Below are 24,315 nucleotides of genomic sequence, written 5' to 3' on the forward strand. Positions count from 1 at the left end.
CAGGAGACAGTGACCACGGATGCCTCCCTGGAAGGGTGGGGAGCGCACACCGAAAGTCTGCACGCGAGAGGCCTTTGGCTCCCGACTGAGAAATCCCTACATATCAACGTCCTGGAGCTCCGTGCAGTGTTTTGGGCCCTCAGGTCCTTCCTTCCGTCCCTCAAGGGCAAGGTGGTGAGGATCTTCACCGACAACACCACCACCATGTTTTACATCAGGAAACAGGGCGGAACCAGGTCCCCAGCACTGTCCAAGGAGGCGCAGGACCTGTGGCATTGGGCCATCGGCCAAAGGATATTTCTGGTGCCGTTTCATCTGGCAGGGATAAAAAACACCATCGCCGACTCACTCAGCAGGGAGCTGCGCTCGTGCCACGAGTGGGAGCTACAGCAGGATCTAGTGGATCGCCTCTTCCGACGGTGGGGCACACCCCAGATCGACCTGTTCGCGACGGCGACGAACTCCAAGTGCCGGAGGTTCGCCAGCAGGATTCCCCAGGCGAGGAGCATGGGCGATGCTTTCTCGATCCCCTGGGAGGGCCTAGTCCTCTACGCGTTCCCTCCTTTGCCACTGCTCATCCGGCTCGTCAACCAGCTCAAGAGGTCACGGTGCAGGATGATCCTCGTCGCACCTGCGTGGCCGAGGCAGATATGGTTCCTGGACCTTCTGGACTTGTCGGCGTCCCCGCCAATCAAGCTGCCGGTGGACGCGGATCTACTCTCCAGAGAAGGAGGCGCCATCCTCCACCACGACCCGAAATCGCTGAACTTGCAGGCCTGGCTCCTGCAGCGCTAGAGTTTGGAGGATACGACATACCGGCCGACTGCAGAGAGGTTCTTGCAAAGGCCAGGGCGTCCTCGACTCTTAAATGCTACGGACACAAATGGAAGAGGTTCTCTGTCTGGTGCCACGCACAGAAGATTAACCCTCTACGGATTACGGCCCCCCCAAGTACTGCCGTACCTGCTGACGCTGGCCAAAGCTGGACTGGCACACGCGTCCATCAAGATTCATCTTGCTGCGATCTCCCGATACACCAGAACCACGGGGCGGACGTCCTTGTGGTCTCATCGTCTGGTGAAAGAGTTCATGAAGGGACTGTTCAGATCGTTCCCGCCGGTGAAGGCTCCGGCCCCGGCGTGGGAGCTCAACGTGGTGCTGACCAAGCTCATGGGACCTCCGTTCGAGCCTCTGCACTCAGCTCCGTTGAAATTTCTGTCGTGGAAAACAGCGTTTCTTGTGGCCATCACCTCCGCACGACGAGTGGGAGAGATCCAGGCCCTTTCCTGCAAGGCCCCGTACTTGACTTTTCACGACACGAGGGTAGTGCTCAGGACGCACCCCTCCTTCATGCCCAAGGTACCGTCGGACTTCCATCTCAACGAACCCTTGGTGTTGCCGGTGTTCTTCCCGTCGCCTTCGTCGCCGGCTGAGAGGACTTTGCACTCGCTGGATGTGGCTAGAGCGCTGAAGTTCTACGTGGACCGCACGAAGTGTTTTCGGAAGACGTCACAACTCTTTGTGAACTTTGGACCTGTCAATCAGGGGAAGGCTCTCTCGAAGGCTTCCATTTCCAGATGGCTCTCCGGCTGTATCATGTACTGTCACCTGTTGGCAAACCGACCGCTGCCTGGCTGTCCGAGAGCCCATTCCACCAGAGCGATCGCAGCTACCACGGCGTTCCTATCTGGTGTGCCCCTGCTGGACATATGCAGGGCTGCTACGTGGAGGTCGACGCACACCTTCACGAAATTCTACTGCGTCGACCGGGATTCCAGGGAGGAGTCCAGGGTCGGCCAAGCAGTGCTGCGCAACCTGTTCGCCTGAGGTGAGCCTGGTGAGGAGGTAAGATGCTTAATGTTGAGTTTGATGTGATGCTTAATGTTGAGCCTTTGCCACCTCCCGTGGTTGTGCATGTGTGTACTGCTATGTATTCTTTATTCATGAGCATGTGAATCCATGCCAGACCCCATGCTGGAGAAGGAACAAGTTACTTACCTGTAACTGTTGTTCTCCAGCATGGGTCTGGCATGGATTCACATGCGAACCCTCCCGCCTACCCCTCTGCGGCTCTTCACTTGGTCATACTGCCACTTCACCTGCTTCCAAATCTGAAGATGGCTGCCAGAGGTGGGGCTTAGGTAGAGGGCAGTCATTGGCTGTGGTCAGTATGACGCAGAGACCAGTGATTGGTTATTACTACGAAAGTCAGATCAGAAACGAAACTGATACTGGTTTTTTTCTTTACCGAGGATTCCCAGCCTGACCACGGGGAATATTCATGAGCATGTGAATCCATGCCAGACCCATGCTGGAGAACACCAGTTACAGGTAAGTAACTTGTTCCTTACTGCTCACATTTCTCCTCTTGAGATAAGCATGGCTGCTCAACACGCTACCAAAACTGTGTAGTACAGACTTATACCAAAGGTTGGTTTGCTTACACCTGTAGTCATAGTTGCTTGTAGTGTTCCCAGAGGGTACTGCATTCAAACGTTTCCTAACGCATACAGCCCTTTACCCACCCCATTTACTGCGTGTGGTGTCCTAAAAATACTTATTTGAACATGTAGTGACTATGTACAACTACATAATAAATAGTATATTTTTAAGTATATACATTTGCAGTGTTCTCTTTTTGTACCCCATCCACCAGTTTTCTGCCATGGCCACAGTTAAGAGTGCTCTGCCAAAGCTACTCCATGATTTTGGCTGATCTTTTGGTTGAAAAACCTGTTTTACCCTTAGGATTGATGGGTTCAAACACCTCACAAAGGACTGTGTTAAGATCTCCCCAAGATAGACCAGCCAATAATGGGCAATAGATGGCCATCCTAAATTTCCAAGGCACCTTACCTGGTGTACGACTCCCAGGCACTTTCATGTACAGTTGGACAGTATTCATGCCAAGGATGCTATGCCCAACATGGCTGAGCATGTTCCCATTGGAGGAGACCCTCATGAAGGCTGGCAACTTGAGCAATTCCTGCAGCTGAGGTTTCCAACTAGGGATGAAAAAACGGTTAGTTAAATAATTCCATGGCAGCCAAGCTTGAAAGAAAATATATCTAGGACTGCCTGTCTGCACACACAATCAGATGCTTAATATTTGCCTTTGTGTAATTACTATGAAATCTCCACAGTTAAACCAGTTGCCCTCCCCACACTTGTTTCAGCATGACTTTGCAATCACTGCCCCATTCCTTGCTTCACTCCCAGCAGCAGCATCATCATTTGAAATCATCTACCCAAGTTATCCTCATCACCAAAATGACTTGCAATGGAGACTCCCAGACCAATGCTCTCCTTCCCCACTTAACCAGCAAATTGATGCTTCCACTTTACCAATCTATACACGAAACTCTTACAATAAACCTGTGGTAGTCCTCTCCACCCCCAATTATACTGTAAAGATTCCCGATTACATTACCTTCCCTCATTCCAGGTGTGGCGTCTTATGAATACTTGCTTACACATCAACTACACTACCCATGTTCCAAATATTTGTACCTGGCACTGCCACATCTAACAGCTGACCCATTAAGAACAGTCACTGTGAATTGGTTCTTTGGATTTTTCAAAGATCTGTCACATTATCATTTGGGAAAGGAGGACTACACAAATAACTTACCATTTGGGATCAGAGAGGTCGATATTGGTACCAAACTTGATGATATGTGGGTTCTTGACATCTACAATGCTGCTGACAGAAGGAAGAGAAACAATGAAGCAAGCAAAATGGCTAAGAAACCAGAATGGCTTTCTAGCTAGACAGCCGCAGATGAAGACAAGGACGCAAGTCACTGAAAGTTGAAGGTCTATGATTGATGTTTTAGACATAACCAGGAACAACTCATTTTCAATACTCAGAGTGCAGCTCAGGTTGCCAGACTGCGAATCATCCCTCTGGTTACACAGGGCAAACAGATACAAGTATGGGTCGGGAGAACTTTTTATTAAACTAAAATCTTACCACACTGAGGGTTATGAAATGGAAACTAAGACTACAAATATTCTACCTACTGTCTAGGCAGCAACAGAGTAAGGCTTTCAAATATTAAAACGCTGCTCTTCCACATGGGCTTGGTATTTTAGCCAGCCAAAACTCTGGTTCTGCGAGTGCTGCATACAGTTATGCACATAGCTGAACTGGGTATTACCTCGGAGTGGGAGCAGATGCAGTGTCGGTTTCAGTGGCCTCATCATCACTGTCCTTTTCATCCTGTATGGCAAGAAAAGGGAAAGGGCAGTGAGGGAACGGTAGATGTGAATAGGGGTCCGATACAGTTACCATGCTAACAAACGAAATAGCCACCTGAAAAAATATGGTGCCCAGCATGAGACCAGGAACATTTGATCCACAGTGAAAATAAGTTACTTACTGTTAGGAAAACCTTTCTTTTTGCAGGGTTCCCTCCATAGTTTTTCATGGAACCCCATTCTTTTTGTTTTGTTCTTGATCCTGAGCTGACTTTTTAATGGGCAATAAAGCCTTCAGCTTCCATTTTGCTCATTGGTTATGGGGAAACCGACTAGTCCTTCAGACTGTTGGTATTGAGAAAGACAATGCATTACTTACCGTAAAAGCCTTTCTGATGGTTGTATCTGCTTAGATTCACATGCTGTGCATAGGTCCAACATCCAGTGGTCACTGCAGAGTATTGCATTTTGTTTTTCGTAGTCGAAAAGGGGACGTCGACAAGGCGTGTCTGTAACACTATCCCTATAGTGACGTGCGTTGTACCCACAATCCCTCACACGTCGAGGTCCCTCTGTTTGTATTTTTTCTGCCCTGAGGGAGCCTTCTATACGTGAGGGAGTACAGAAAAGAGAGAGAGATGTAGAAAGGTGTCTATGTTCCTTCCATCCGAGTGGGGAGGAAGGGTGGGCGCATGTGAATCTAAGCAGATCCAACCATCAGAAATGCTTTTACGGTAAGTAATGCATTGTCTTCTGATGTTTGTTAATCTGCTTAGAATCACATGCTGTGCATAGACTAGCGAGCAGTACCCGGAGTTGGCGGTGGGTTATAAGAAGGAACAGTAGAGAAAAGATGTCTTAATACTGCCTGCCCCACCTGGGAGTCAGATCTAGAGTGTGCATCTAGACAGTAGTGTTTTGTAAAGGTGTGCACAGAACTCCAGGTAGCCGCTTTGCAGATGGACTCAAGGGGAACATTTGCAATGAACGCTATGGAAGCCCCAGTGCCTCCAGTGGAATGTGCTCTTGGCTTGAAGGGTAGTTCTCTCTTAGCAAGAGTGTAACAGAGTGATGCATTGAACAATCCATCTAGATATAGTGGACTTTGAGACTGCATCTCCTTCTCTTCCTGCTGCCACAGAGACAAAGAAATGATTAGTCTTTCTCAGTGGTCTGGTTCTTTCCATGTATAACATGACAGCTCTGCGTACATCTAGTGTATGCAGACTTTTTTCTCCCAAGCTGGAAGGGTTTTGAAAGAACGTTGGTAGTTCTATTGACTGGTTTACATGAAATTTCGAGATGAATTTTGGTGCAAACCTTGGGTGTGTGCGTAGAACCACCTTATCCTTGTGAACTGTTACAAAGGGGTCTAGAACAGAAAGAGCCTGTAGTTCACGTACTCTCCTAATGGAGGTGATAGCTATTAGGAAAGCAGTCTTAAGAGTGAGGTCTTTAAGAGTTGCCTTGTGCATGGGTTCAAAAGGAGGGCCCATGAGTCTAGAAAGTACCACATTTAAGTCCCATCCGGGAGCTGGATTAGCTATCGGAGGGTGTATTCTCTTTACCCCCTCCATGAAGGCCTTGATAACTGGTATCTTCCACCACAACACTAAGTTGGGAAGTGGTGTATGCAGAAAGTGCCGCCAGGTGGACTTTGATGGAATTGAACACTAGACCTGAATCCAGTAAATGGGTCAAGTACAGAACAATGTTTGTGGGAGAGCAGTCAACCGGGTTGATGCTCTTACCTCTACACCAGATGACAAATCTTTTCCACTTGCTAGAATAGCAGTGGCGAGTATTAGGTTTTCTGGCTTCCCTGAGGATGTCCATACATCTCTGCAGGAGTTGTAGATGTCCAAATTCTATGATCTCAGGAGCCAGGCTGCTAAGTTCATGGTCTGAGGGCATGGATGCAGTGTTCTGCCCTTGTCCTGTGACAGCATGTTGTACGGGCAGGGAAGTTTCACTTGGGGAGATCGGGACATCTCCATCAAGTGAGCGAACCATGGCTGCCTGGCCCACATAGGGGCCACTAGTATCATGGTAACCTGCTCCTGGTGCATCTTGTGCACCACTCTGTTGAGAAGGGGAGTCGGGGGAAAGGCGTAAACAAATTTCCCTGACCATTGAATCGACAGACCGTTCCCCTTGTACTGGTTCTGGGGGTACCTGGAGGCGTAACTTTGGCATTGTGAGTTCTCCAGAGTTGCGAACAGGTCTATTTCCGGGAATCCCTATTGCGTGAAGACGTCTAAGACGATGTCTTCGTGCAATTGCCATTCGTACTCTTTCGGGCAGGGGGAAGTCTCTGCCGAGTTTGTCTGCTAGCAGATTGAGTTCCCCTGGTACGTGTTGTGACAGTAGGAACATGTTGTGTCTGAGAGCCCACCTCCATATATACTGGGACAGCTTGAACAGTCCTGGAGAGTGGGTGCCCCCCTGCTTGTTGATGTAGTACATGGCTGTGGTGCTGTCTGTAAGGACCATCACCGACTTCCCTTGTAGGTGTTCCTGGAAGGCTTTTAGTGCTTTGAACATCGCCAGTAGCTCCAGTAGGTTTATGTGCTTGGATGCTACGTTCGGAGTCCACACTCCGTGAGCAGTTTGATGGGATAGGTGAGGCCCCCCCCTTCCTGTGAGGGATGCGTCCATGGTTAGAGTGGCCTCCACCGCGGGTGTGACAAAGGGTTTCCCTATTATCAGGTTTTCCTTTGTCCACCACCGTAGCAAGAGAACCAAGGCTTGCGAGACCACCACTAGATCGTCCCATTGTCCGCTGGCCTGACACCACTGGCTGTTGAGCCACTCTTGCATTGGGCGCATGCGCAGGCGCGCGTGAGATACCAAATAAATACACAACGCCATCATTCCTAGCAATCGCATCGCTTTGCGCACAGACACCTCTCGACCTGACACATATTGGGGGATCTGAAACAGCATGTTTTGGACCCTCTCGTTGGAGGGGAAGACGAGGCCGTCCTTTGTTCGAATTAGAGCCCCTAGGAATTGTTTGACTTGGCTGGGGTCTAAGCTGGACTTCTTCTCGTTGATGGAGAAGCCCAGTTGGAACAAAAGGTCTACAGTCTTTTGGGTGTTTGAGAAGCATGTCTCGTAAGAATCCCCTGTTATGAGCCAGTCGTCGAGGTAAGGGTATACTGGGATGGATAACCTGCGCAGGTGGGCCACTGCCACTGCCAGTACTTTCGTGAATACCCTTGGTGCAGATGCTATGTCGAAGGGTAGCACTCTGAACTGGTAGTGTTTGCCCTCTATCATGAACCTGAGGAATTTTCTGTGCGCTGGCAACATTAAAATATGAAAGTATGCATCTTTCATGTCCAGTGTTGTCATGTAATCTCCCTGTGATAGCAGTGGGATCACTTCCTGTAAGGTCACCATACGAAACTTTCGGGGTTTGACAAACTTGTTCGCTGGGCGCAGATCTAATACAGGGCGCATGGTTAGATCCTTTTTGGGTACAAGGAAGTACACTGAATAAATACCTTCCATTACCTGGGATAGAGGCACGACCTCTATGGCTCCTTTTTCCAGCAGTTGGTCCACTTCTTGGAGAAGGATGGCGAGGTGTTCTGGTGTCATGCGGCGTCCCCTCGGGGGTCTGTATGTTGGGGGAACTGTTGAACTCTATACAGTAGCCGCGGGCTACGGTGGAAAGTACCCAGCGGTCTGATGTTATTCCCTCCCATGCTGGAAGAAAGGATGTTAACCGGCCCCCGACCGGCGTTGCATGGGAGGGGACGCGATTCTTCGTGTCACTTGGTGGTGTTGTTGGCTTGGGAGCCTCTGGGGGTGGAACCCCGGCCTCTTCCCTTGCCACGACGTTGACCCCTCTGATTGTACTGGCCGCTATTACTCTGGTAGTTGCTGGCAGAGTACTGTTGTAGTTGGTTTTGTTGCTGGCGTTGTCCACGAAAAAAAGCGCTCATTACCAAATCCTGCCTGTTGGGGGGTTTTGAAATTTGGTCTAAGGTCTTTATTGTATCAAATTCTTTCTTCGCGTTCTCCAGCGCGTCATCCACTGCTCTCCCAAAGAGGTTGGACTCCTCTATGGGTTTATTAATAAGGGACGCTTGTGTTTCCGCCTTAAATCCGGAATTGCGAAGCCAGACGTGACGCTTCAGTAAAATTCCTTGTACCAAAGTGCGGCCAGCCGTCTCTGCTGCATCGAGGGTATTCTTGACGATGCTTTGATTGACCAGAGAGCCCTCGGTAACTGTAGCTAGTAAACGAGTCCTTAGGGGTTCGGGAGCTTCTTCGATGTCCTGTCTGAGCATAGCCCATTGAGCATCGGCATAGCTTGCCAATAGGGTATTATTATTGGCGATTCTGGTAGAGAATGCTGCAGAGGTGGTGATTCTCTTGGCTAGGGCATACAGCTTCTTCCCCTCTTTGTCTGGGGGTGCCTCGCTAGATAGTGGGACTCCTGCCCTTTTCCTGGTGTTGGTCACAACCAGGGAGTCCGGGATTGAGTGACCCTTAATATATAATGGGTCTGATTGAGAGGGAGAGAACAGTTTCTCAATCCTTGGATTGACCCCTCTCACCAATGCCGGAGTGGAAAGAGAAGGTGTAATACGTCTCTTAACTAAGGCGAGGATGGGTATAACCTGGCTAGTGGGGGGTTTTTCTTTGATAATCCTCTCCACAAAATCGGTGTCTGGGGTGACCTCCCCAGTTTCGATCTCGAAATGTGCTGCTGCCTTCTTCAGCAGTGCATTGAAGGTGGGTTGATCATCGACAGGCAAAGGGTTCCTGACTGGTGTAGTTTCAGTAGACCTGATGACTATACTGCTACTGCCTGTGTCAGTCGACCTAGCCGGTGACTGCCAAGGATTTGGGTCGCCCTCGCCTGTGTCTTCCTGGAATGCTTCCTCACATAGGTTAGTTTCCTCGTGAAAACCTTCCTCTTCTTGTTGGTCCTCAACATAGGTGAACTCATCTTCCTCTTGGAAGAAGGTGTCTTCCTCAGTGGGATTGTAAGAGTTTATGTCCTCCTGTATGGGGCTATAAAACTTCTGGTATTTAGCCCTTGGACTCTCCAGGGGTGCCTCTCTTGGGTGCCCTGTCTTCTGGGACGGACATGAACCCATCTAGTTTGTCCATACAGGTCTGGAACCTTTCAAAGGTCCACTGAGGTCGTCCAGGACGGTCTGGGAAAGAAAAAGGGGTTTCTTCCTCCTGTAATAGTCTGGTTCTGTCTCATAACGTCGAAGAAAGAGAGCCTTCGCCTTCTGAGTATCCTTCTTGCTGGCTAGGGCCTTCTGTCGGCGTCGGGAACAGGCCTGATACGTTTTCCGGCATCTTCGGCGCATCTTTGGCCTTGTGCGCGGTTTTCGGCGTTGCACTCGCCGTACGTCTTTGGCCGTCCTTAGATGTTATGCGCGCGAGGCTTTCGGCGATCATACTCTTCCGAGGGATCGGTCGCCGTCGCGCTATGAAAAGTCGAGCCTTTGCTTGTCGAGTCCTTGGTCGTCGAGTCCTTGTTGGCAACGTGAGCGCTCTTGCGATGCGCGTCGCCGGAAATTTTGGTGTTAGCGCCCTTATTTTTAGAGTGCCCAGTCGCCTGTCGCGGAAGCGGTGGCGGGGAGGGCCGACGACCCTTACGGTCGGTGGAAGACGTCGGTGGGCCCGGCGTCCCTGTTGGCGCTATGGCTGTCTTCGTCTTCGACGAATGTGTGCCTGGGGGTATGTGCTTTGGTGTTTTTCTGTGTGCGCCCTTGTCGCCGGGGTGTTCATCCCCATAAACTGGACGCGAGCCGGGCTTGTCGGGGCCGGGGACGGACGACGAGGAGCGTGACCGCTCCTTTGAGAGGTCTACAGCCTCCGTTACGGGGGCCGTGTAGTCACTGTCCTCGTCACACTCGGCGGCGGCGGGCGAGGAGTCAGGCCTAGACATGGCGTAGGCCGCCCACCTTTTGACCCTGAGGTCCTTTAGAGTTTTGGGCTTTAGTAATTTACAGGACGCACAGCCGTCCTCCTGGTGATCAAGGGGTAAGCAACGGTTGCACCGTTTGTGCTTATCCTTCCAGGTATATTTACCCTTGCAAAGCGGGCAAAACCTAAATGGCGTCCTCTCCATAGCTGAGGGTAATAAGTGTGACTATGACCTCGAAAGAGAGGGAGGGGAAAGAGAAAGGCATTCTTAAAGAAAAGAAGAAAGACCACAAAGCCCCACTCTCCCTACTGTGTATGGCCGGCGAGGCCAGGCCACGTGTTCGGCAGCGCCGAAGGATCTCCTTCGCTCGTCCTTCCGTCGAAGATCTTGCTCGGCGGAGAAACGGCTCTGCGTCAAGGGAGGGATCTACGTTATTGATATTAATAACAAACGACCAAAGGTCGAAGAAACTATTTGGCAATGTCTCTCGAGGAGCTCCCCATAAAGGAGACCAGTAGCTGGGCGGAAAAAAACAATCTGAGGGACCTCGACGCGTGAGGGATTGTGGGTACAACACACGTCACTATAGGGATAGTGTTACAGACACGCCTTGTCGACGTCCCCTTTTCCACTACGAAAAACAAAATGCAATACTCTGCAGTGACCACTGGATGTCGGACCTATGCACAGCATGTGATTCTAAGCAGATTAACTAACATCAGAACTTATGTTTCCCTTTTGAATTCTTGTATTTTTACATTGTGCACATCACCTTACAATGCAGTGCAATGAGGATATTTTTGCATCTCCCCAACATTTTCCATTTGGGATTTTGGGTTACTTTATATGTGGCTAAAGACAACTTGGTGGCAGCAGTTACATTTTTACAGTTTTTGCTTTATTTTTCTTGTGCATGTTCGGCTTTATCGCATATGGCTACCAAACATGGCTGGTGCCCTAAAATGGCTGTGCCAAGAGAGATTATATTGTTCTTTGGCAATATTGTAGTAGTTTGGCTTTCTGCCTGCCTTCTCAGGTCACAAAACCCCATACAAGGTCATGTAGTTTCCTGATAAAAGGCTTCTTCTTTCGCAGAACAGTGAGCCTTTGTGTGTGCCACAGGAAGTGGAGGTGTGGGGGGGCCTAGTGGATCTAGTCCCAGTCCACATTCTTTGTGCCAGAAACTCCACTGCCGGGGTGGATGTGAAACCAATAGTTGTCCCAGATTGGACAGCTACTGGCTGCTTGAATGGTGCAGATCTTTTCCATTGGAGGGTTTGGACTTGCTTTCAACTCCAATTTTGGATAAGAGGACTCCTACTGCAGCCATTCTTATGATCTACGTTGCGGCCAAGAATCCTTCGAAGAAGAGTAGCCTGTTGGTGACCAGAGGGCAATTTCTGCAGTGGACCAGCATCATTTCCAGTGATTGGCACCGGTAAAACCCTGCTACTCTGCAAGATTTCAGAAGACCCTAGTCTGCGATTCGACCCTTAGACTAGTGGGACCAACTAGTATCCCAGTCTTCGAGGTTGCATGCCCCAAGAACATCTCCCTTGTGGGTTACCTCAACAGAATAGTTGCTGTTCTGTGTTCAAGCTTGGAAATTCAGTGGTCATGTCATGCCAGAAGTCTACTTCTCCTGAAAAATTAGCTTCTTCGCATTGTGGGGTTTATCAAAAGACCTCAAACCAACCGAACTGAGGGGCTCACTGGGGAAATGACTTGCCAGCATAAAGAAACCTGCACCATGAAAATGGGCCCATTTAGGCAGACTATGTGCATGTCTTTCTGCAGTGGAAATCTAGAGAAAGCTAAAACAAAAATGTAATCCAAGCGCAGATTAGAGAAGTACACCACATTGCGGGCTGAGAAATAAAAGCAGCATTTTTCACTGAAACAGTCACCCATCAAAAGGTGGTGCACTGCGACAATTCAGACCCACTTTTAAAAGAACCATTGCTGTGTGAAAAGAAAGAAGAAATCCATTGATGCAAAAGCAAAGTGAACCCTGATCAGTAAAACACACAGTATGTCAAAGAATAAAGGGTGATGTTGGAAACTGCAATATGCGAGTTCCTTTCAGCCAAGGACAATTTGTGGGCTTCTGGGCAGAATTCCCATATGGCTTCCCCCCACTGCAAACTTGGTTCGTGCATACCCACTATTTACAACTGCAATAAAATGTGCCCTGCCTGAAGGGTGTTGAAAACCAAGTTTCCACCAGACCTGCCATCCAGGAAGGCAGTTCTGTGCTGGTCAAACCAGTGTGTGTCTGGAATGTGGGGAGGAAGATCTCCGTGTTGCTAAGGCCTCCCAAGAGTTAATGACCGGCAGCCACCAACTTCAAGCAACAAACTTCAAACATAGGCTAAAAAAAAACAAAAACTCTGGTCACAGGCTGGCCAAGGGGGGCAAATGGCCTGGAGACAGGAGAGCTCCATTTTGCATATCATGAAGATTTCATATTAATTTAAAAGGAGTATTATAAATATGTCTTTCTCAGCAGCCACAAGTCATACTGCCTTTATTTCTGTGTCATTCTTTAGATAATTTCCAGCCGATTCCGTTGAAATAACACTCATCCACTTGCTACTTAGGGAATTTTAATGACTTGCTAAAAGGTGTTCCTGGCTGCTCCGAACATGTTGCGAATTTGAGAGTTGGCGAACTGGTGGAGGGTAATATTAGGAATGTGGGGAGTAAGTTGCATTTGTATAACTATTATGCTTTTTGGAAAATCAGTGGAAAACTGCCAAATGCATGTGTACAATGGTGCGGGCCCAATTGAGTTTATTCAATTCCCCATGATTACCTAAATCGGAAAATATATACATTGTGGCAGCTACTAGTAAATACAAAGTGTAGCCACATAGCTACTTTTTGGCTAAAGCCGACATATGGAAAAAAGGGAATTTCAAAGAGGAATTGCCATAGGTCTGCTCTAGACTCCTAAACCAATCCTCAGAGAGAGGCTGGCTTGGGGGTAGAGAGAAGGGTAACTGTCCAATCCAGGTTGTGATAACTCTTGCATGGCACTGCCCAATACTGAAATCTTGATGGTGTCATCACTTGTATATAAAGTGGTGGCACTAAGAAAGGACAAGAATTGCTGAAAATGACCATCCAACAACTACAGGAAACACAAGAGGAGTTTGCATCTGGGTGGTGCTGTCTATTGCTGGGGATGCCTAATAAAAGCTGACAGGGCCCTATGGTGAAGAGCTGGGGACCATCCTGGCTTTCCGGACCTTAAAACAGAGGTTTTCAAAGTAACTAGAATTGAGCCCCTTTGAAACCAAAAGGTCGGGGTACCTGCTTGCCTTAAATGCTTTCTCTTTATAGTGGCCTGAGGGGGACAGAGGGTGGGGGGGAGGGGGGGTCTATAGATCCTTAGCCTATTTAACCAAAAGTCTTAATTTAATTAATTCCACCACAAGGGTTATTTGTGTTAAAATTCAAAATGAACAAAGCTCATTCCTAGTGTGCACTCAAAACTATAGACTAATTTAATTCTATTGGGCCAGCTTCCCCAACATAGGCCTTTAAGTGGAGGGGAGTTTGAAATAAAAAAAACACTGCAATCATCCCAAATCACCCTGGTTTTTTTTCCAAAGCAAAAGTGTGGGTGAAATTATTGCCATATGCATTTATACAAATCTGTAAACCAAACCGCTAGCCTTTTAAGCGTGCAGGAAAATTTAAATAAATTGCATAGCACTGCATATGTATATTGATTTTGTTAAAGGACTAGTTTTGGTTATATCTAGAATGGACATCGGAATAAAGTAAAGTACTGTAATTTGTGTTTTCCCCCCCCCCAATCAACTTGTGTGATTTATTCATGTAAAAAGAAGTTTGGGAGCCACAAACGAAGGTGGCGTGTGTAGTTTTGGTGCGATTTCCATCATCACACAAGTAAAAAAAAAATGTATTTCCTGTACACCGGCTTGGTTCTTGGCTCATTGGTAGCTCAGGGGAAGGTATCCAAGGGATATTAGATGCATCAGAAATAGGGCTGAACAAAGAACGGACATTAGACCATTTATTGTGAGCCAACTAGATTGGAGAGGGAAGGAACTCCCAGTATTGAGGGTGGCCTTTCAAACCATCAGGAGAACCTGTACTGCAGCTGTTTCTTTGACCGTGACTGGATTATCGCTGGAACTCTCCTTCCCCCATTCAGTGGAGTGTCCAGAGGTTGCCTGCATCACAAAAGACTGCATTTTTTCAACAACTGGGCATGCATCTTGCAGTTGAACCCGAACGGAAGAAGCACTGAACAAAGGACAGAAGAACGTGCTCCAAATGAACACCAGACAAGCCATCATGACTCCTGAAGCCTTTTTGCTTCACTTACCTTGCTAAGCTCACCAGGTTTGGGGACACTGCTCAGTGTCTATTGCTACCAGCGCAGGAGAACTATGTCCTCCATAGTCAAATGTTGCTTACTTTTCCCTGCACACATCTTCTATGAAGTGTGGTAGCCACATGGTCAAGATAACTATTTCTGGTAACTTTGTGGTTACTTGCAGGATGTGTTCAGGATGCACTTGTGGCAGTGGGCACCCTTCTATGGAAGACTTGTGCATGTTTGCATTTTACCACGTAAAGCCATTTAGAGAATTATATGCTCATAAAAAGGTGGTGCCACAAGATTCTCTCAAGTCATTTGGCCATCTTGTATTTTGACCTAGAGTGGCTGGATTTTCCATATATGGTCAACCCTTTCCCGGGAAAAGCTGCAACTTTTGCAGGCAACGTGGTGGCGAGTGTGGTTGGATCTTGACCCTGTCTATGTCCGTGCCAGAGTGTGTCAGTTGATGGGCATATCCAGTGGCCAGAGGCTGGCCAGCACCTGCCACTTTGAATGCTGCAGATTGTTGAAATTGGTGGGCTGGGGGAAACTACAGCTTGGATCCTGGATAAGAGGACTCCTGAAAAAAAGCTGCAGATCATTGTTAGCGCCAAGACCACTATGAAGGAGAGCAGCCAGATATAGACCTGGAACTAGACTTCGAAAGATTGGCAGCAGCCCTTTCTTCACTTGGCCAGTAGGGTTCTGTCTCTCTGCAGATCTCCTTTAAAACCTTCATCAGTGATTCAACCCTTAGACTAGTGAAAACAAACCGTCCGGACCGCTGCTCGAAAATCCAGCCGGGAAGCATTCAGAAGGCTCAACCTGTGGGCTAGCCAGATGTTGTCCTGGGCTACTTTTCTGCAACTCTCACAGTCCTGAGTTGTGCTTTGGGACCCCGCAGATCCTCAGCTTATGGAACAAAAATAATATACAGGACCAGTTTCTTTGTTTCTGTCATAAGGGTTGCCTTCTGCTATTTTCGTAGAGTGGACATCACTGTTGCACGCCTAGATCATATCGAGGGAGTCCCCTGAAGTCGTCGCTGGAGTGATTAACTGAACCATTGGAGCCCGGAACCATTATCTAGTCAGACCCAAAAAAAACAGACACCTGAAATGACCTCTTCACCTGCGGCCCCTGGACTTCCTTCAACTGGGCAAATACACAAATCCGGAAGGCCCAGCAATTTCAGGAACTACTATGGTGCGCCCTGAGTGAAGAGTATAGGGGGTAAGTAAAGATACCTATTTTGCCCACCCGGTCTCCATATGGTTGTGTAAGCATAAAGTCCTGGCCTCTCCCTAACCTAGCCTTAAACGATGGTGTTCTGGTCAGGTATCCTCCTGTGGGTCTCCCCTAAGATGGTTGGATTAGAAGAGGGTCTGTTAAAGACTTCTCTTGTTTTTATTTTGAAACACTAACAAGCTACTTGTTGGATAAAGCCACACTTGTTCAAACTTCCTACCAGGGACTCAGCCTCCGATAAGACTTATTGGTACCTGTGACTCTAAAGAAACTAGCCCTTTAGTTTCTAGTTAGGGAAGGACTTTTTACGAATAGTACCTTCATTTCTATGTTTTTTTTTTATAGTGTTGGCGATCACCTTTATTTTCAGCCTTTTAGTTCTCATCTGATTTCCTTATTCACTTGCTTTACTACAATTACAGTACACAGAAAAGTATTTAACTGTTTAAAAGTTAGTGCTAGTGCTCTTAGCAGTGCATACCAAGTGGAATGCGTATACATTAATAGTAGATGTTTTAGTGTTACTTACCTGTGGTTTTTCATTGCCGCCAGTTTGTCTAATGCATAAATAACTATTTTCCTACATTCTGCCCGACTTGAATTATTAAGAGTGTTCTATATGTGCTGAACTAAACCCTTCACCACTCACGTTACTCTCATGACCACCCAAGTCTAAACCTTGCTTGCTGTTCTGTCACACTACCCAGAAAAGAGTTTGGCTAGACATTAGAGTTTGTCCCGGTTAGAATAGGGTGGCTTCTCAGAATCTGTCTGTTAGGTAAGAATTGGTGCACTCACCCTGGGTGAGACTTCACAAGACCTGTTAGGTGAGAATTGGTGCCCTCACCCTGGGTGAGACTTCACAAGACTTATCTGCTTGGTATTAGCTAACACTTTTTGGTATAGGTCTCTACTACAGAAGTTGGTAGTGTTGATGAGCAGCCAGGCCCATCTCAAGAGGGGTAAATGTGAGCTGTACAATTGAAATCCGTGAATACAAGTAGCCAAGTAACACTTACACTCAAGGTTTCAGTTATAGTTATGTAACACCAGTTTTAAAGAAGCTATGCGATACATGCATTTCTCACCGTAATAGCATTTCTGATGATTGTATCTGCTTAGTTTCACATGCTGTGCATATGGTCCGACATCCAGTGGTAACAGCAGAGTATTGCATCTCATCTTTCGAGGATCGAAAGGGGACGTTGGCATAGGCGTGCAACACTATCCCTACTGTGACGTGTAGTGTACCCAAAATCCCTCATGCGCCGAGGTCCCTCGATTATATTTTTTCTGCCATGAGGGAAGCCCAAGGCTAACGTGAGCGAGTACAGAAATGAGAAAGTAGTAGGATCAAGTTACTTACCTGTAACTGTTGTTCTCCAGCATGGGTCTGGCATGGATTCACATGCTCATGAATATTCCTCGTCAGGCCGGGAATCCTCGGTATAGAAAAAAATCAGTATCAGTTTCGTTTCTGATCTGTCTTTCTTAGTAGTAACCAATCACTGGTCTCTGGGTCATACTGCCCCCAGACAATGACTGCCCTCTCCATAACCCCCGCCTCCGGCAGCCATCCTCAGATTTGGTAGCACGTAAAGTGGCAGTATGACCAAGTGAAGAGCCGCAGAGGGGTAGGCGGGAGGGTTCGCATGTGAATCCATGCCAGACCCATGCTGGAGAACAGTTACAGGTAAGTAACTTGTTCCTTCTCCAGCATGAGGTCTGGCATGGATTCACATGCTCATGAATAAGAGAATACATAGCAGTATACCATGCACAACCACGGGAGGTGGCAACAGGCTCAACATTAAGCAATACAACAACTCAACATTAAACAACTCTTACCTCCTCACCAGGCTCACCTTAGGCGAACAGGTTGCGCAGCACTGCTTGGCCGACCCTGGACTCCTCCCTGGAGTCCCGATCGACGCAGTAGAATCTTGTGAAGGTGTGCGTCGACCTCCACGTCGCAGCCCTGCAGATGTCCAGCAGGGGCACACCAGACAGGAACGCCGTGGTAGCAGCGATCGCTCTGGTCGAATGGGCTCTCGGACGGCCGGGCAGCTGTCCGTTTGCCAACCGGTGACAGTGCATGATGCAACCAGAGAGCCATCTGGAAATGGAAGTCTTCGAGAGAGCCTTCCCTTGATTCACAGTCCCAAAGTTCACTAACAGTTGTGGCGTCTTCCTAAAACTTTGTGCGGTCTACGTAGAACTTCAGCGCTGTAGCTACATCCAGCGAGTGCAAAGTCCTCTCGGCCGGCGACGAAGGCGACGGGAAGAAAACTGGCAACACCAAGGGCTCGTTGAGGTGGAAGTCCGACGGCACCTTGGGCATAAAGGATGGGTGTGTCCTCAGCACCACCCTCGTGTCATGACAAGTATGGAGGCTTGCAAGATAGGGCCTGGATCTCTCCCACTCGTCGTGCGGAGGTGATGGCCACGAGGAACGCTGTCTTCCATGACAGGAACTTCAAAGGCGCTGAATGCATAGGCTCGAATGGGCCCCCCCCCACCTCCATGAGCTTGGTCAGCACCACATTAAGCTCCCACGCCAGGGCAGGAGCCTTCACTGGCGGGAATGATCGGAATAGTCCCTTCATGAATTCTTTCACCAGGCGATGAGACCACAAGGACGCCCGTCCCGTCGTCCTGGTATATCGGGAGAGGTGGAGGTGTGAGCCAGTCCAGCGTTGGCCAGCAACAGTAGGTACGGCAGTACTTGAGGGGCCGTAATCCGCAGAGGGTTAATCTTCTGTGCACGGCACCAGACAGAGAACCTCTTCCATTTATGTCCGTAGCACTTGAGAATTGAGGACGCCCTGGCCTTTGCAAGACCCTCTCTGCACTTGGCCGGGATATCGTACCCTCCAAACTCTAGTGCTGCAGGAGCCAGGCCTGCAAGTTCAGCGACTGCGGTTTGTGGTGAAGAATGGCGCCTCCTTCTCTGGAGAGAAGGTCTGCGTCCGTCGGCAGCTTGACTGGTGGGGACGTTGACAAGTCCAGAAGGTCCGGGAACCAGATCTGTCTCGGCCACGCCGGTGCGACGAGGATCATCCTGCACCGGGACCTCTTGAGCTGGTTGATGAGCCGGAGCAGCAATGGCAGCGGAGGGAACGCATAAAGAAATAGGCCGTCCCAGGGGAACGAGAAAGCATCGCCCATGCTCCTCGGCTGTGGGAACCTGCTGGCGAACCTCCGGCACTTGGAATTCGTTGCCGTCGCGAAGCGATTGATTTGGGGTTCGCCCCATCGCCGGAAGAGTCGATCCACTTGATCCTGGCGTAGTTCCCACTCGTGGCACGAGCGCAGCCCCTGCTGAGTTAGTCGGCGATCGTGTTTTTTATTCCTGCCAGATGAAGAGGCACCAGAAACATCCCTTGGGCGACGGCCCAATACCACAGATCCTGGGCTTCCTTGGATAGGGCCGGGGACCTGGTTCCGCCCTGCTCCCGGATGTAGAACATCGTGGTGGTGTTGTCTGAGAAGATCCTCACCACCTTGCCCTTGAGGGACGGAAGAAAGGACCTGAGGGCCCAGAACACCGCGTGGAGCTCCAAGATGTTGATGTGGAGAGAGTTCTCCTCCGGGAGCCAAAGGCCTCTCGCGTGAAGATCTCCGGAGTGTGCTCCCCAACCTTCCAGGGAGGCGTGCGTCGTCACCGTCACCTGGTGAGCTGGGGTCTGAAAGTCCGCACCCCAACAGATGGGAGCGGGTACCCCACCACCGGATCGCCTGACGGAACGTCTCGTTGAGAGGGATCCTGTCCTCGAAGCGGCCCGTCGACTGGATCCAGCGGGCGTCGAGGAACTCCTGTAAGGGTCGCATCCGAAGCCTGCAAAGGCGCACCAGATAAATGCAGGAGGACATCATCCCGAGGAGGGATTTGATAGATCTTACCCTGGCCATGTCCGTGGCTAGCAGACGCTGCACCTTGCCCAGAATGGTCCTGGTCCTTTCCTCCGACGGCAAGGCCAGCCGCGCCACTGTGTCGAGCTTGGCTCCCAGAAACAGGGCGACTTGCGACGGAACCAGGTGGGATTTTGGAAATTTGATGGAGAATCCCAGGTCCGTGAGCAGCTGGACGGTCTTCTCAGTGTGTTCCACGCAAGCTCCCTTGTCCTGGCCCGGATGAGCCAGTCATCCAGGTAGGGGTAGACGTGGATCCCCTGTAGGCGCAGCCGCGCCGCCACCGGTGCGAGGCACTTGAACAACCGGGGTGCCGACTTCAATCCTAACGGGAGGGCCTTGAACTGGTAGTGCCGCCCTTGGACCACGAACCTGAGGAACTTTCGGTGTCTTTTTAGAATGGGGATGTGGAAGTACGCGTCCTCCAAGTCCAACGACGACAGGAAATCGCCCTCCTCCAGCTGTCCCAGCACATGCTGGAGGGTGACCATACGGAACTTCGTTGCCTTGATGTACTTGTTCAGTCGTCGTAGGTCCAGGATGGGGCGCCATCCTCCTGTCTTCTTTTTTTAACGAGGAAGTACCTTGAGTAAATTCCGGAGCCCCGAAGCCTCCTTGGGACGAGCTCGATGGCACCCTTCTTGAGCATCGCCCTTACTTCCAACAGTAGTTGAGGGACGGGATTTTCCTTCCTGGCCACGGGTGGAACGCGAGGGCACTTCTTCTGAAACTCGAGGGCGTGCCCTTGGGCCAGGGCGTCCAGCACCCAACGGTCGGTGGAGATTGACTCCCACACGCTGACGAACCTCGCCAGCCGGCCTCCCAACGGGGTGCTTCGGCGGGGGCCTGACCCACGGTCGGTTCAATCTTGTTTGGAGGCCGCCTTACCTCCCCGTCGACGACGACGGGCACCACCTGACTTGCCGCGTCCCCTGTAGGCTTCCTGGGACAAAGATCTTGCCGCTTGGTGGTACGTGGAGGAGCCCTGTCTGCCTCCGGAAGGACGGCCGTCGTTGTTGGACCACTCCCAGTGCCCGGGCAGTCTCTGTGTCTGTCTTGATGGCCTGGAGGGACTTATCAACCGCCTTCCCAAACAGGTTGTAGCCGTCGAAGGGCATGTCCAAAACCTTGGTTTGTACGTCCTGGCGGAAGTCCGTGGCCTTGAGCCATCTTCGTCGTCTCAAGCAAACGCTGTTGCCCAACTGACGGAAACTGGTGTCGGCGATGTCCGTTGCCACCGTGATGGCGTGGTCCGAAGCAATCTCCCCCTCCTGTAGGATTTCAAGGGCCTCAGCCCTTTTGGTGTCCGGAAGGAAGTCTAACAGAGGGGCGATTTTGAACCACAACTCCCTGTCGTAGCGGGCTACGATAGCCAGGGCGTTGGCCGCCTTGATAGTCGTCGCTGCGGATGAGAGGATCCGTCGTCCCATCATGTCCAACTTCCTGCCCTCACCGTCTGGCGGGGAAGTTGATGTCGAGGCCGATGCCCCCCCCCAGCTTTCTTCTTTGCAGCCGCCGAGACGACCGAATCCGGGGTAGGTTGTGCCCGAAGGCACAAGGGGCAGCGTGAGGGACCCGGTACTTCTTCTCGTACCGGTCCCTCTTTGACGGCGTCGTGGCAGGGTTCTTGAGGAAGGCGAGCCCCTCATCCCAGATGTCATCAAGAAGCGGTACGGCGAGGACCGTCCTCCTTTTAGCCTTACGCCGTTGGTAAAGGAACCCTTCTTTCTTCTTTTCTTCTGGGCAGAGCTGAAAAAGCTTGGATGCCCTGGAAATCATGGCATGAAAGGATCCAATCTCGTCGGGCGGGGATGCCCGAGCAGGGGGCGATGGGGGGGACACGTCCCGTCGTCGCCTCCATCATCTGTACCTGTCGTAGCCGTGTCTGTATCGTCCCTGTGGGTAGTAGACCGGGGGGAAGGCAGAGCAGGCCGCAGAGGTGGGAAAGGTGACGTAGGATGCGTCCTTCTCTTATGCGGTGGACTCTCCGAAGGTCCTGGCTCCGGTTCCCCCATCGGGTCTGGCTCAGGTACCTCCGTCGGGGGAAGGGGCAACCTTGTCCTTATCTCCGAGCATAAGGACTGAATCGCTGACAAAATGGCTGCCGAGGTGTCCTGAGGCGCCGGAAACGACGGGCGCGAGGGCTCTTGAGGAGCCTTGTCGGCGACACCGTCGCTCTCGTCGTCGCCCTCATCGGGATCCCTCCCAATGGGCTGGGCCTCTTCCACGACTTCGATGAGCTCTTCTTCAGAGGTCGTGTCCGTATCCACGATGGCCACCAGCCCCTCCCCCACCTTTTCCAACGAGGACTTTGTGGGGGTCTTCTCATTGGGCCTGAAAGACGACTCCCTCCGCGGTGGCAGGGAGACTGGGTCCTGAGGGCGCCTCCACTGGTGTAGCCTCCACAGGCTGAGCCAGTGCTGTGGTGACATCCTCAATCGAGGTCATAGCAGGGTGAATTAAGGCCATCGCCACCTTCTGGACGCCTGGGGCCTTCACCTTGGTGGGAGGTTCCGAGCCTCGCTCCCTCTCTGCCGGAATCTTCGAGATCGACCGGGGCCTCTCCAGACGCTTCGCCGGGTTCTCGGACTTCCTCTTAACCGAGCCAGAGCGTTGGCTCGTGGTTGATGGCGCCGGGGAGGATGCGCCCTGCCTGGCAGCTAAGGAGCTCGATCGTTCTGCGCTCCCGGTGCCCGTGGACTCTCGGTGCTTAGCCTTTTGTTGGGCCCCCGTCGCCGGGGCGCCCTCACAGGACTTAGAAGACCGCTCGCACTTCTTTTTCTTCTCGCCTGACGGGCTCTTCCCTTCCAGCCAGTTGGCGAGACAGAGGTGGCGATCCTTCATGGTCCGCTCCGACATGTTCCCACAAAACGCACAGTCCTTCTCCGTGTGCTTATTGTTCTCATGGAGACAGAGGCATAACGAATGCTCGTCCTCCTTGAAAACATTCTCAAGCTGGCATCCAGGGCAGGTCCTGAACAGCTTCCCGGGCGTCGAGCTTCCTTTCTCCTGGGCCATGTCCGGGGTAGGCCTCGGAACTTCTGGAATCCTCCAAAAGCGTTAACTCGATGAAATCTTCACCCTTGAGGGGCGTAAAAAACTCTGAAACGGATCCCCGTGGATCGGATGTAGAAACGGTGGAGCTTGAGGCTCTATTTAACCGAAAAATTAGAAAAATCTCATGAGAAAGCGCGAAAACGCAACAAAAGCTCGAGAGCTACAGCACGAGGACTCCAACACTTGAACGTGTGGTAAAAATCTGAGGACAGCTGCCGGAGGCGGGGCTTAGGGAGAGGGCAGTCATTGGCTGGGGGCAGTATGACCCAGAGACCAGTGATTGGTTACTACTAAGAAAGAGATCAGAAACTAAACTGATTTTTTTCTATACCGAGGGTTCCCAGCCTGACGACGGGGAATATTCATGAGCATGTAAATCCATGCCAGACCCCATGCTGGAGAAAAGTCTATGTTCCTTCCACCCGAGCGAGGAGGAAGCGTGGGCACATGTGAATCCAAGCAGATACAATCGTCAGAAATGCTACTACGGTGATTAATGCGCGTCTACTGATGCTTGTTAATCTGTTTATAATCACATACTGTGCATAGATTAGCGAGCAGTACCCAGAGTTGGAGGTGGGTTGTGAGAAGGAACAGTAGTGAAAAGATGTCCAAGTACTGCTTGTCCCAAATGAGAATCAGACCTAGAATGAGTGTCTAGGCAATAGTGTTTTGTAAACGGGAGTACAGAACTCCAAAATGCCACTTTGCAAATGGACTCTAGGGAAACATTTGCAATGAATGCTAAGAAAGCCCCAGTGCCTCGAGTAGAATGTGCTCTAGGCTTGAAGGGCAGTTCTTTCTTAGCAAGTGTAACAAAGTGTGATGCATTTGACTGTCCACCTTGAGATAGCTGACTTAGAGACAGGATCCCCTTCTCTTCCAGCTGCCACTGAAACGAAAAACTGGTGTCTTCCTCAGTGATTTTGTTCTTTCCAGGTAAAACATGACTGCCCTGTGCACAGCCAACATGTGTAGACTCCTTTCGGCCAGGTTAGTGGGGTTCTGGAAAAAAAAGTTGGCAGTTCTACTGACTGGTTTGCGTGAAACTTGGAAATAAATTTAGGTGCAAATCGAGGGTGAGTGTGCAGAATCACCATCTCTGAACAGTAACGAAAGGGTCCAGTACTTCGAGGGCCTGTAGTTCACTAACCCTTCTAGTAGAAGTGAAAGCAACTAGGACGGCTGTCTTACAGGTAAGGTCTTTTAGACTTGCCTTATGTATATGTTCAAAGGGGGACCCCATGAGACTAATCAGGACCACATTTAAGTCACATCCGGGAGCTGGGTTAGAAATGGGGCGGGGTGAATCCTTTTAACCCCTTCCATGAAAGCCTTGATAACTGGTATTTTCCACCAAAACACTGTTTGCTGTGACATATTGTAGGCTGAGAGAGCAGCTAAGTGAACCTTTAGGTAATTAAAAACCAGGCCTGAATCCAGTAAGTGGGTCAGGTACAATATAATGTGCACGGTTTGTATTTCTGCCATGTCTTAGTGGAGTTTGGGGAGAAGCTTTGTAAACGGCTCATGTGAGTAGGAAAGCAGTCAATGGGATGGACGCCCTTGGCATTACACCAGATACCAAAGCGTTTCCATTTACTGGAATAGCAGTATCGAGTGTTGGGTTTTCTCGCTT

The 24,315-nt window shown here is 50.2% G+C and overlaps 1 protein-coding gene across 12 annotated transcripts in view; it reads right to left on the reverse strand.

Annotated features, from left to right (window-relative positions):
• Positions 1 to 24,315, reverse strand: part of KDM6B (lysine demethylase 6B) — a 2,050,345-nt gene that overhangs the window by 125,118 nt on the left and 1,900,912 nt on the right. For 11 of the 12 annotated variants that reach the window (XM_069646240.1, XM_069646239.1, XM_069646242.1 and 8 more), the window contains 3 exons: positions 4,161 to 4,222; positions 3,632 to 3,703; positions 2,857 to 3,005 (listed from right to left, as the gene is read on the reverse strand). In XM_069646240.1, coding sequence (XP_069502341.1) covers positions 2,857 to 3,005; positions 3,632 to 3,703; positions 4,161 to 4,222 — 283 coding nt within the window. The remainder of the gene's footprint in view (positions 1 to 2,856; positions 3,006 to 3,631; positions 3,704 to 4,160; positions 4,223 to 24,315) is intronic. The other variant, XM_069646253.1, reaches the window with a different exon arrangement.

The sequence above is a fragment of the Ambystoma mexicanum genome, chromosome 1p (genome assembly GCF_040938575.1).
Source record: "Ambystoma mexicanum isolate Mex_15411 chromosome 1p, UKY_AmexF1_1, whole genome shotgun sequence".
Taxonomy (NCBI): domain Eukaryota; kingdom Metazoa; phylum Chordata; class Amphibia; order Caudata; family Ambystomatidae; genus Ambystoma; species Ambystoma mexicanum.